Source organism: Salmo salar, chromosome ssa01, assembly GCF_905237065.1.
Source record: "Salmo salar chromosome ssa01, Ssal_v3.1, whole genome shotgun sequence".
NCBI lineage: Eukaryota > Metazoa > Chordata > Actinopteri > Salmoniformes > Salmonidae > Salmo > Salmo salar.
Genome location: NC_059442.1, coordinates 111,397,355 through 111,409,960, shown reverse-complemented (window position 1 = coordinate 111,409,960; position 12,606 = coordinate 111,397,355). Strand labels below are relative to the sequence as shown.

At 42.3% G+C, this 12,606-nt stretch overlaps 1 protein-coding gene across 1 annotated transcript in view; it reads left to right on the top strand.

The window, feature by feature from the left end:
- LOC106594977 (steroidogenic acute regulatory protein, mitochondrial-like) overlaps nt 1-12,606 on the top strand; it is a 91,320-nt gene extending 78,714 nt beyond the window's left edge. Inside the window, exons 5-7 of the mRNA XM_045687519.1 lie at nt 4,918-5,102; nt 5,332-5,425; nt 12,159-12,606. Coding sequence (XP_045543475.1) covers nt 4,918-5,102; nt 5,332-5,425; nt 12,159-12,260 — 381 coding nt within the window. The 3' untranslated portion in view covers nt 12,261-12,606. The remainder of the gene's footprint in view (nt 1-4,917; nt 5,103-5,331; nt 5,426-12,158) is intronic.

The following is a 12,606-nucleotide window of genomic DNA, read 5'->3' as shown; positions in this document are numbered from 1 at the left end:
CATACAGTGTCAATAGTCGATAGTTTTATGGTAGACGTGGACCACAGTGTCAATAGTCGATAGTTTTATGGTAGACGTGGACCACACAGTGTCAGGAGTCGATAGTTTTATGGTAGACGTGGACCACACACTGTCAATAGTCGATAGTTTTATGGTAGACGTGGACCACAGTGTCAATAGTCGATAGTTTTATGGTAGACGTGGACCACACAGTGTCAATAGTCGATAGTTTTATGGTAGACGTGGACCACACACTGTCAATAGTCGATAGTTTTATGGTAGACGTGGACCATACAGTGTCAATAGTCGATAGTTTTATGGTAGAAGTGTACCATACGGTGTCAATAGTCGATAGTTTTATGGTAAACGTGGACCATACAGTGTCAATAGTCGATAGTGTCGATAGTTTTATGGTAGACGTGGACCATACAGTGTCAATAGTTGATAGTTTTATGGTAGACGTGGACCACACACTGTCAATAGTCGATAGTTTTATGGTAGACGTGGACCACACAGTGTCAATAGTCGATAGTTTTATGGTAGACGTGGACCATAGAGTGTCAATAGTCGATAGTGTCGATAGTTTTATGGTAGACGTGGACCATACAGTGTCAATAGTCGATAGTTTTATGGTAGACGTGGACCATACAGTGTCAATAGTCGATAGTGTCGATAGTTTTACGGTAGACGTGGACCATACAGTGTCAATAGTCGATAGTTTTATGGTAGACGTGGACCATACAGTGTCAATAGTCAATAGTTTTATGGTAGACGTGGACCACACACTGTCAATAGTCGATAGTGTCGATAGTTTTACGGTAGACGTGGACAACACAGTGTTGATTGTCGACAGTATCGATAGTTTTACAGTAGACGTGGACCACACACTGTCAATAGTCGATAGTTTTATGGTAGACGTGGGCCACACAGTGTCAATAGTCGATAGTTTTATGGTAGACGTGGACCATACAGTGTCAATAGTCAATAGTTTTATGGTAGACGTGGACCACACAGTGTCAATAGTCGATAGTATCAATAGTTTTATGGTAGACGTGGACAATACAGTGTCAAAAGTCGATAGTTTTATGGTAGACGTGGAACATACAGTGTCAATAGTCGATAGTTTTATGGTAGACGTGGACCATACAGTGTCAATAGTCGATAGTTTTATGGTAGACGTGGACCATACAGTGTCAATAGTCGATAGTATCAATAGTTTTATGTTAGACGTGGACCATACAGTGTCAAAAGTCGATAGTTTTATGGTAGACGTGGACCACACACTGTCAATAGTCGATAGTTTTATGGTAGACGTGGACCATACAGTGTCAATAGTCGATAGTTTTATGGTAGAAGTGTACCATACGGTGTCAATAGTCGATAGTTTTATGGTAAACGTGGACCATAAAGTGTCAATAGTCGATAGTGTCGATAGTTTTATGGTAGACATGGACCATACAGTGTCAATAGTCGATAGTTTTATGGTAGACGTGGACCATACAGTGTCAATAGTTGATAGTTTTATGGTAGACGTGGACCACACAGTGTCAATAGTCGATAGTGTCGATAGTTTTATGGTAGACGTGGACCACACAGTGTCAATAGTCGATAGTTTTATGCTAGACGTGGACCACAGTGTCAATAGTCGATAGTTTTATGGTAGACATGGACCATACAGTGTCAATAGTCGATAGTTTTATGGTAGACGTGGACCATACAGTGTCAATAGTCGATAGTTTTATGGTAGACGTGGACCATACAGTGTCAATAGACAATAGTTTTATGGTAGACGTGGACCACACAGTGTCAATAGTCGATAGTATCAATAGTTTTATGGTAGACGTGGACCATACAGTGTCAAAAGTCGATAGTTTTATGGTTGACGTGGACCATACAGTGTCAATATTCGAAAGTTTTATGGTAGACGTGGACAATACAGTGTCAATAGTCAATAGTTTTATGGTAGACGTGGACCACACATTATCAATAGTCGATAGTATCAATAGTTGTATGGTAGACGTGGACCATACAGTGTCAATAGTCGATAGTTTTATGGTAGACTTGGACCATACAGTGTCAATAGTCGATAGTTTTATGGTAGACGTGGACCATACAGTGTCAATAGTCTATAGTTTTATGGTAGACGTGGACCACAGTGTAAATAGTCGATAGTTTTATGGTAGACGTGGACCACACAGTGTCAATAGTCGATAGTTTTATGGTAGACCGGGACCACACACTGTCAATAGTCGATAGTTTTATGGTAGACGTGGACCACAGTGTCAATAGTCGATAGTTTTATGGTAGACGTGGACCACACAGTGTCAATAGTCGATAGTTTTATGGTAGACGTGGACCACACACTGTCAATAGTCGATAGTTTTATTGTAGACGTGGACCATACAGTGTCAATAGTCGATAGTTTTATGGTAGAAGTATACCATACGGTGTCAATAGTCGATAGTTTTATGGTAAACGTGGACCATACAGTGTCAATAGTCGATAGTGTCGATAGTTTTATGGTATACGTGGACCATACAGTGTCAATAGTCGATAGTTTTATGGTAGACGTGGACCATACAGTGTCAATAGTCGATAGTGTCGATAGTTTTATGGTAGACGTGGACCTCACAGTGTCAATAGTCGATAGTTTTATGGTGGACGTGGACCACACAGTGTCAAAAGTCGATAGTTTTATGGTAGACGTGGACCACACAGTGTCAATAGTCGATAGTTTTATGGTAGACGTGGACCACACAGTGTCAATAGTCGATAGTTTTATGGTAGACGTGGACCACACAGTGTCAATAGTCAATAGTTTTATGGTAGACGTGGACCACACAGTGTCAATAGTCGATAGTTTTATGGTAGACGTGGACCACACAGTGTCAATAGTCGATAGTTTTATGGTGGACGTGGACCATACAGTGTCAATAGTCGATAGTTTTATGGTAGACGTGGACCACACAGTGTCAATAGTCGATAGTTTTATGGTAGACGTGGACCACACAGTGTCAATAGTCGATAGTGTCGATAGTTTTATGGTAGACGTGGACCACACAGTGTGAATAGTCGATAGTTTTATGGTAGACGTGGACCACACAGTGTCAATAGTCGATAGTTTTATAGTAGACGTGGACCACACAGTGTCAATAGTCGATAGTGTCGATAGTTTTATGGTAGACGTGGACCACCCAGTGTCAATAGTCGATAGTTTTATGGTAGACGTGGACCATACAGTGTCAATAGTCGATAGTGTCGATAGTTTTATGGTAGACGTGGACCACAAAGTGTCAATAGTCGAAAGTATCGATAGTTTTACGGTAGACGTGGACCATACAGTGTCAATAGTCGATAGTGTCGATAGTTTCATGGTAGACGTGGACCATACAGTGTCAATAGTCGATAGTGTCGATAGTTTTATGGTAGACGTGGACCATACAGTGTCAATAGTCGATAGTTTTATGGTAGACGTGGACCATACAGTGTCAATAGTCGATAGTGTCGATAGTTTTACGGTAGACGTGGACCATACAGTGTCAATAGTCGATAGTTTTACGGTAGACGTGGACCACACACTGTCAATAGTCGATAGTTTTATGGTAGACGTGGACCACACAGTGTCAATAGTCGATAGTGTCGATAGTTTTATGGTAGACGTGGACCACACAGTGTCAATAGTCGATAGTTTTATGGTAGACGTGGACCATACAGTGTCAATAGTCCATAGTGTCGATAGTTTTATGGTAGACGTGGACCACACAGTGTCAATAGTCGATAGTTTTATGGTGGACGTGGACCATACAGTGTCAATAGTCGATAGTTTTATGGTAGACGTGGACCACACAGTGTCAATAGTCAATAGTTTTATGGTGGCCGTGGACAATACAGTGTCAATAGTCGATAGTTTTATGGTAGACGTGGACCACACAGTGTCAATAGTCGATAGTATCGATAGTTTTACGGTAGACGTGGACCATACAGTGTCAATAGTCGATTGTGTCGATAGTTTTATGGTAGACGTGGACCATACAGTGTCAATAGTCGATAGTGTCGATAGTTTTATGGTAGACGTGGACCATACAGTGTCAATAGTCGATAGTTTTATGGTAGACGTGGACTATACAGTGTCAATAGTCGATAGTGTCGATAGTTTTACGGTAGAAGTGGACCATACACTGTCAATAGTCGATAGTTTTACGGTAGACGTGGACCACACACTGTCAATAGTCGATAGTTTTATGGTAGACGTGGACCACACAGTGTCAATAGTCGATAGTGTCGATAGCTTTACGGTAGACATGGACCATACAGTGTCAATAGTCGATAATGTCAATAGTTTTACGGTAGACGTGGACCACACAGTGTTGATAGTCGATAGTCAATAGTTTTACGGTAGACGTGGACCACACAGTGTCGATAGTCGATAGTCAATAGTTTTACGGTAGACGTGGACCACACAGTGTCGATGGTCGATAGTGTCAATAGTTTTACGATAGACGTTGACCACACAGTGTCGATAGTTGAGAGTGTCGCTAGTTTTACAGTAGACGTGGACCACACAGTGTCGATAGTTGATAGTGTCGCTAGTTTTACGGTAGACGTGGACCACACAGTGTCGATGGTCGATAGTTTTACAGTAGACATGGACCATACAGTGTCAATAGTCTTTACAACACCAGGATATCACACTTGTCTGGTGACATTCTGATGAGGGAAGAACAAACTGCTACGGCAGATCCTGTGTCTTCAGCTGGCATTACAAAGCCTTCGTCCCAACTGGCATCCTACTCCCTATACAGTGCACTAGTAGTGACATGAGAAAGCAGTGCTCCATATAGGGAATACGGTCCTATTTGGGACACATAGCAGTACAGTAAATGATATTGTATTGTCAGTCTGTCTCTTGTGTTGAAGGTTCTAAAGCAAGCTGGCCCGGAAACCATGGTTACACACGAGGTGTCAGCAGAGACAGCCGGCAACCTGATAGGCCAGAGAGACTTCCTGAGTGTGAGACACTTCTCCAGACAGGAGTCATGTATCTATCTGGGGGGAGCAGCCACACACCTGGAGTCCTTCCCTCCTCAGAAAAGCTTCGTCAGGTAACAAGAACACCGGCTTTGCTCGGATAAGCCTGGCTCATAGAGTTGGATAGAGGGTGCGCTTGGACCAAAGCCTGTTTATGGCTCATGCTGTCACAGAAGGGCCATTGCAAAGGTTATTTGATATAAAGGTTATTTTAGGTTCAGTTAATAATTATGCTGTAGGTTTCTACACATTACATTGTTAATAGAGTTTTAATGAGTGATTTTATTTACTTGATCTGAATAGAGCGGAGGACGGACCAACGTGTATTGTCATCGAGCCCCTGGCAGACGACACAGGCAGGAGCCACTTTACGTGGCTCCTCAACATGGATGTCAAGGTAGATTTTCTTTTCTTCTTTTTTTATCAACTTTAATTTTGTATCCACTTCCTGAATTGAATGACTTGAATTCAAATTGACCCCAACTTGACCCCAACTTGTTAGGCTACAGATGGACTAGGATGCCATCACATGTCAGTTTAGATCATGAATATCAATTCCAACCTCCCCTTTAAGTAGCCTGAGTGCCAGTCTGTTTGTGCTATTGTGCCAACACCTTGTCATTCATTGTCATGCCAAACATGTTCATATGACATATCGCACAAACAGACTGGCCCTCAGGCTACTTAAGAAGAGGTTTGAATTGATATTCAAGGCTACCATCAACGACTAAAGCTGCTGTGAAAATGACTTCTCCTTCACCCAAATACAGATAGCTGATGTTCTGAAAGAGCTGCAAAACCTGGACCCGTACAAATCAGCTGGGCTAGACAATCTTGACCCTCTCTTTCTAAAATGATCCGCCGAAATTGTTGCAACCCCTATTACTAGCCTGTTCAACCTCTCTTTTGTATCGTCTGAGATCCACTTAAAGATTGGAAAGCTGCCGCGGTCATCCCCCTCTTCAAAGGGGGAGACACTCTTGAACCAAACTGTTACAGACCTATATCCATCCTGCCCTGCCTTTCTAAAATCTTCGAAAGCCAAGTTAACAAACAGATCACCGACCATTTCGAATCCCACCGTACCTTCTCCACTATGCAATCTGGTTTCCGAGCTGGTCATGGGTGCACCTCAGCCATGCTCAAGGTCCTAAACGATATCATAACCGCCATCGATAAAAGACAGTACTGTGCAGCCTTCTTCATCGACCTGGCCAAGGCTTTTGACTCTTGTCAATCACCGCATTAATAGCCTTGGCTTCTCAAATGCCTGCCTCGCCTGGTTCACCAACTACTTTTCTGAGTTCAGTGTGTCAAATCGGAGGGCCAGTTGTCCAGACCTCTGGCAGTCTTTATGGGGGTGCCACAGGGTTCAATTCTCGGGCCAACTCTTTTCTCTGTATATATCAATGATGTTGCTCTTGCTGCTGGTGATTCTCTGATCCACCTCTGCGCAGACACCATTCTGTATACATCTGGCCCTTCTTTGGACACTGTGCTAACAAACCTCCAAATGAGCTTCAATGCCATACAACACTCTGTACGTGGCCTCCAACTGCTTTTAAATGCTAGTAAAACTTCAACCGATTGCTGCCCATACCCAACTGCCCGACTAGCATCACTACTCTGGACGGTTCTGACTTAGAATATGTGGACAACTACAAATACCTAGGTGTCTGGTTAGACTGTAAACTCTCCTTCCAGACTCACATTAAGCATCTCTAATCCAAAATTAAATCTAGAATCGACTTCCTATTTCGCAACAAAGCATCCTTCACTCATGCTGCCAAACATACCCTCGTAAAACTGATTATTCTACAGATCCTTGACTTTGGCGATGACATTTACAAAATAGCCTCCAACACTCTACTCAGACATCCAGTTTACTATCACAGTGCCATCCATTTTGTCACCAAAGCCCCATATACTACCCACCACTGCGACCTGTATGCTCTCGTTGGCTAGCCCTCGCTACATATTCGTCACCAAACCCACTGGATCCAGGTCATCTATAAGTCTTTGCTAGGTAAAGCCCCGACTTATCTCAGCTCACTGGTCACCATAGCAACACCCACCCGTAGCATGCGCTCCAGCAGGTATATCACTGGTCATCCACAAAGCCAACACCTGCTTTGGCCGCCTTTCCTTCTCGTTCTCTGCAGCCAATGACTGGAACGAATTGCAAAAATCACTGAAGCTGAAGACTTATATCTCCCTCTCTAACTTTAAGCATCAGCTGTCAGAGCAGCTTACCGATCACTGCACCTGTACACAGCCAATCTGTAAATAGCACACCCAACTACCTCATCCCCATATTGTTATTTATATTTTTTCTCCTTTGCACCCCAGTATCTCTACATGCACATCATCATCTGCACATCTATCACTCCAGTGTTAATGCTAAATTGTAATTATTTCGCCTCTATGGCCTGTTTATTGCCTTACCTCCCTAATCTTCTACATATGCACACACTGTACATATATTTTTCTATTGTGTTATTGACTGTACGTTGTTTATGTGTAACTCTGTGTTGTTGTTTTTGTCGCACTGCTTTGCTTTATCTTGGCCAGGTCGCAGTTGTAAATGAGAACTTGTTCTCAACCGGCCTACCTGGTTAAATAAAGGTGAAATAAAACATTTAAATAATAATAAAAATTACCTGTAACTATAGCAGTCAGTCAATGTTCCCACTTTAGCAGAGACTGCATGCACGGTAAACATTGCATATGTCAGCTCAAGTAACGCTTTGGTGACACAGATAGAGTATTTCATCACACCACAGCTAAAGCTGCTCCTCCATCCTCTACAAGCTCAAAATATCAACATGTTTTGCTGTCAGATGCATTTGCCAATAGGGGTTTCACACACTCACATATACACACACACACACACACACACACACACACACACACACACACACACACACACACACACACACACACACACACACACACACACACATATACACACACACACACACACACCTGGCTCCTGCTACTGCCATTAGGGTTGGCAGCAACATCTTTCTCTAAACACTTTCTGTCAAATGAAGCTAAGCACGATGTTTCACAGGAAATGACCTGTCACTTTCAGCTGCTGGAACCTTCTATATATAGGTCTTCAGGTTGCTAAGACTGCTGTACTGATACGTTATAGAACTTCCTTAGAGAACATGTAGGATCAAGCAAGACCATCCAATGTAATGCAAGCACACAAATGCTGCTGTGCAGGGAATGGACCACCACTGAAGCAGCAGCTGTCTTACTGAGGCACGGCTGGCATACCGTGCGCTTTACAATTTTTCATAAGACTAAACAAGACAAATACAAATTAATGTTCCAATCCTTTCACCATGTTGACACCTCATTTACACATAGGGTGAGACATGGTCTACCTTCATCACCATGATGACACCTCATTTACACATAGGATGAGACATGGTCTACCTTCATCACCATGATGACACCTCATTTACACATAGGATGAGACATGGTCTACCTTCATCACCATGATGACACCTCATTTACACATAGGATGAGACATGGTCTACCTTCATCACCATGATGACACCTCATTTACACATAGGATGAGACATGGTCTACCTTCATCACCATGATGACACCTCATTTACACATAGGATGAGACAAGGTCTACCTTCATCACCATGATGACACCTCATTTACACATAGGATGAGACATGGTCTACCTTCATCACCATGATGACACCTCATTTACACATAGGATGAGACATGGTCTACAGTGGTTGCTCCACTAAAAGTTTTGCTATTATGCTGCGGTACTTAGAGGTAATTTGTGGTTTAGTACGGTACTCTGCGTCACCACTTCATTGCTCCAGACCAGAGCAAGGGGGAGTTAGAGCACTGATTATGCTTTTGGGTCCTACTGTGTCTCTAACTGACAATGAATGGGCAACATAAACCTAAATAGAAACTGATAATTGTGCAGGACTTCGGTATTACTTACTAAAACTGTTGTTACACTAAGGTTTTTATTTTTTTTATTTTGTTAGGATTATTTTGCTCTTACTGTAGTACTGTAGCCTACTCCTGACTGTCACTTTGTCCAGCGTCATATTTTACGTTCCATCCTGACGGAAACCCAGAGGGTTTTACGTTTTTCTTGGAGTAGAAACACCATACTATTAATCAAATGAATTAAGCAGGTACCAGTCAAAAGTTTGGACACTTACTCATTCCAGGGTTTTTCTTTATTTTTACTATTTTCTACATTGTAGAATAATAGTGAATACATCACAACAATGAAATAACACATATGGAATCTTATTTACAAGGACAGCCTACTCTTTTCTCCCCATCTGGGAATTGAACCCCGGTCTCCCGCGTGCCCGCATGACACAGGGATTCTATGGCTAAATAGCCCAGCGATGTAGCCTACTCCCAACCATCACGTTGTACAGCGCCATATTTTCCGTTCCATCCTAACAGAAACCCAGAGGGAACAACATAATATTAATCAAATTAATTAAGCAACATTTCTTAAAATCAGTCCCATATACTATGTTCTTACAAAAAAGGTTTTAAATTCTCTAGTACAGCCACTATTGAAGGCTATCAAATGCTTCTCAAAGATACCCTCTGGTGGTCAAACTAGCACTAACTAGCATTAATGGTACCCGTAGTTGGCACTTAAATAACGTGCCTGCGGCACCACGCAAGCTGTGCTGCAGTACACCGCAACTTTTAAAGGGCGAACCACTGTACCTTCATCCCCATGATGACACCTAATTTACACATATGGTGAGATATGGTCCACCTTCATTAGAGCGCTGCTCTCACTGCCACTGTATGTATGTACAGTACAGTGCCTTCGGAAAATATTCAGACCATTTGACTTTTTCCACATTTTGTTAGGTTACAGTCTTATTCTAAAATATATGAAATTGTAATTTTTTTCTCATCAATCTACACACAATACCTCATAATGAAAAGCAAAAACAGGTTTTTAGATTTTCTTTACTAATTTATAACAAAAAAAACTGAAATATCACATTTACATAAGTATTCAGACCCTTTACTCAGTACTTTGTTGAAGCACCTTTGGCAGAGATTACAGCCTTGAATCTTCTTAGGTATGATGCTACAAGCTTGGCACACCTGTATTTGGGGAGTTTCTCCCATTCTTCTCTGCCGATCCTCTCAAGCTCTGTCAGGTTGGATTGGGAGCGTCGGTGCACAGCTATTTTCAGGTCATGCCAGAGATGTTCGATCAGGCTCAAGTCCGGGCTCTGGCTGGGCAACTCAAGGACATTTAGAGACTTGTCCCGAAGCCACTCCTGCGTTATCTTGGCTGTGTGCTTAGGGTCGTTATCCTGTTGGAAGGTGAACCTTCATCCCAGTCTGAGGGTCCTGAACGCTCTGGACCTCTCTGTACTTTGCTCTGTTCATCTTTCCCTCGATCCTGACTAGTCTCCCAATCCCTTCTACTGAAAAACATCCCCACATGCTTCACCGTAGGGATGGTGCAAGGTTTCTTCCATACGTGACACTTGGCATTCAGGCCAAAGACTTCAACCTTGGTTTCATCAGACCAGAGAATCTTGTTTTTCATGGTCTGAGAGAACTTTAGGTACCTTTTGGCCATCTCCAAGTGAGCTGTCATGTGTCTTTTACTGAGGAGTGGCTTACGTCTGGCCACTCTACCATAAAGGCCTGATTGGTGGAGTGCTGCAGAGATGGTTATCCTTCTGGAAGGTTCTCCCATTTCCACAGAGGAACTCTGGAGCTCTGTCAGAGTGACTATCGGGTTCTTGGTCACCTCCTTGACCAAGGCCCTTCTCCCCTGATTGCTCAGTTTGACCGGGCAGCCAGCTCTAGGAAGAGTCTTGGTGGTTCCAAACTTCTTCCATTTAAGAATGATGGAGGCCACTGTGTTCTTGGGGATGTTCAATGCTGCAGAATTGTTTTGGTGCCCTTCCCCAGATCTGTGCCTCGACACAATCCTGTCTCGGAGCTCTACACGCAATTCCTTCGGCCTCATGGCTTGATTTTTGCTCTGACATGCACTGTCAACTGTGGGACCTTATATAGACAGGTGGACTCAAATAGACAGGTGTGTGCCTTTCCAAATCATGTCCAATCAATTGAATTTACCACAGGTGGACTCCAATCAAGTTGTAGAAAAATCTCAAGGATGATCAATGGAAACAGGATGCACCTGAGCTCAATTTCATGTCTCATAGCAAAGGGTCTGAATTCTTATGTAAATATATATCTATATTTTTTTAAACCTGTTTCACTTTGTCGTTATGGGGTATTGTGTGTAGATTGAGGACAATTTTTATTTAATCCATTTTAGAATAAGGCTGTAACGTAACAGAATGTGAAAAAAGTCAAGGGGTCTGAATACTATCAGAATGTATGTATTTATTTTATTTTTTTAAATTTATATTTCACCTTTATTTAACCAGGTAGGCTAGTTGAGAACAAGTTCTCATTTACAACTGCGAGCTGGCCAAGATAAAGCAAAGCAGTGTGACACAGACAACAACACAGAGTTACACATGGAGTAAACAATAAACAAGCCAATAACACAATAAACAAGACAATGACACAGTAGAAAAAAAAGAAAGTCTATATACAGTGTGTGCAAAGGGCATGAGGAGGTAGGCAATAAATAGGCCATAGGAACGAATAATTATGTATGTCTGTATGTATGTATGTATGTATGTATGTATGTATGTATGTATGTATGTATGTATGTATGTATGTATGTATGTATGTATGTATGTATGTATGTATGTATGAATGAGTGCCGTTTTCTAACATAGACGTTGTTTGGGGTTTCTGTTATTATCTATGCATAATCACTTTAATAACTTTACCTACATGTACATATTACCTCAATTACCTCGACAACGGTACCCCCTGTATATAGCCCCGCTATTGTTATTTACTGCTGCTCTTTAATTATTTGTTATTCATATCTTTTACTCTTTTTTAGGTATTTTCTTAAAAATGAATTGTTGGTTAAGGGCTTGTAAGTAAGCATTTCACTGTAAGGTGTACACCTGTTGTATTCGGCGCATGTGACTAATAAAATGTGATTTGATTTGATTTGAAGATTGAATATGTATGTACTGTATTTTCAGGGCTGGCTGCCAAAGTCAATTGTCAATCAAGCGTTGCCACGAGCGCAGGTGGATTTCACACGGTGTCTGCGCAGACGGCTGGCCGAGGGACCTACTCAGTGACACACAAACCACCATGCTCCCACAGTGTCTAGAGCCAGACAACCACCGCACACACTCTCTGATACACACTAACTGGAGTTGAGTGCTTGGGAGTAGAGACAGAGAGAGAGAGAGACTTAGAGAGAGACTGAAGGACCTGGCTGCCATTCACACACACAGAGACAGAACCGTCTGCAGGCTGGCTCTGGCCTTTCACTAGGAGCACCCAGACACCCAGAGGAGAGCCACCCACCGCTGTGAAGACATGCCAGGGTGCCCTCTCTTTCAGGGTGTGTGACAGACACACACATCTACACACACACACACGGGAAGTGTTGGTTGAAGCTACTCTGAATATATAGTTTAC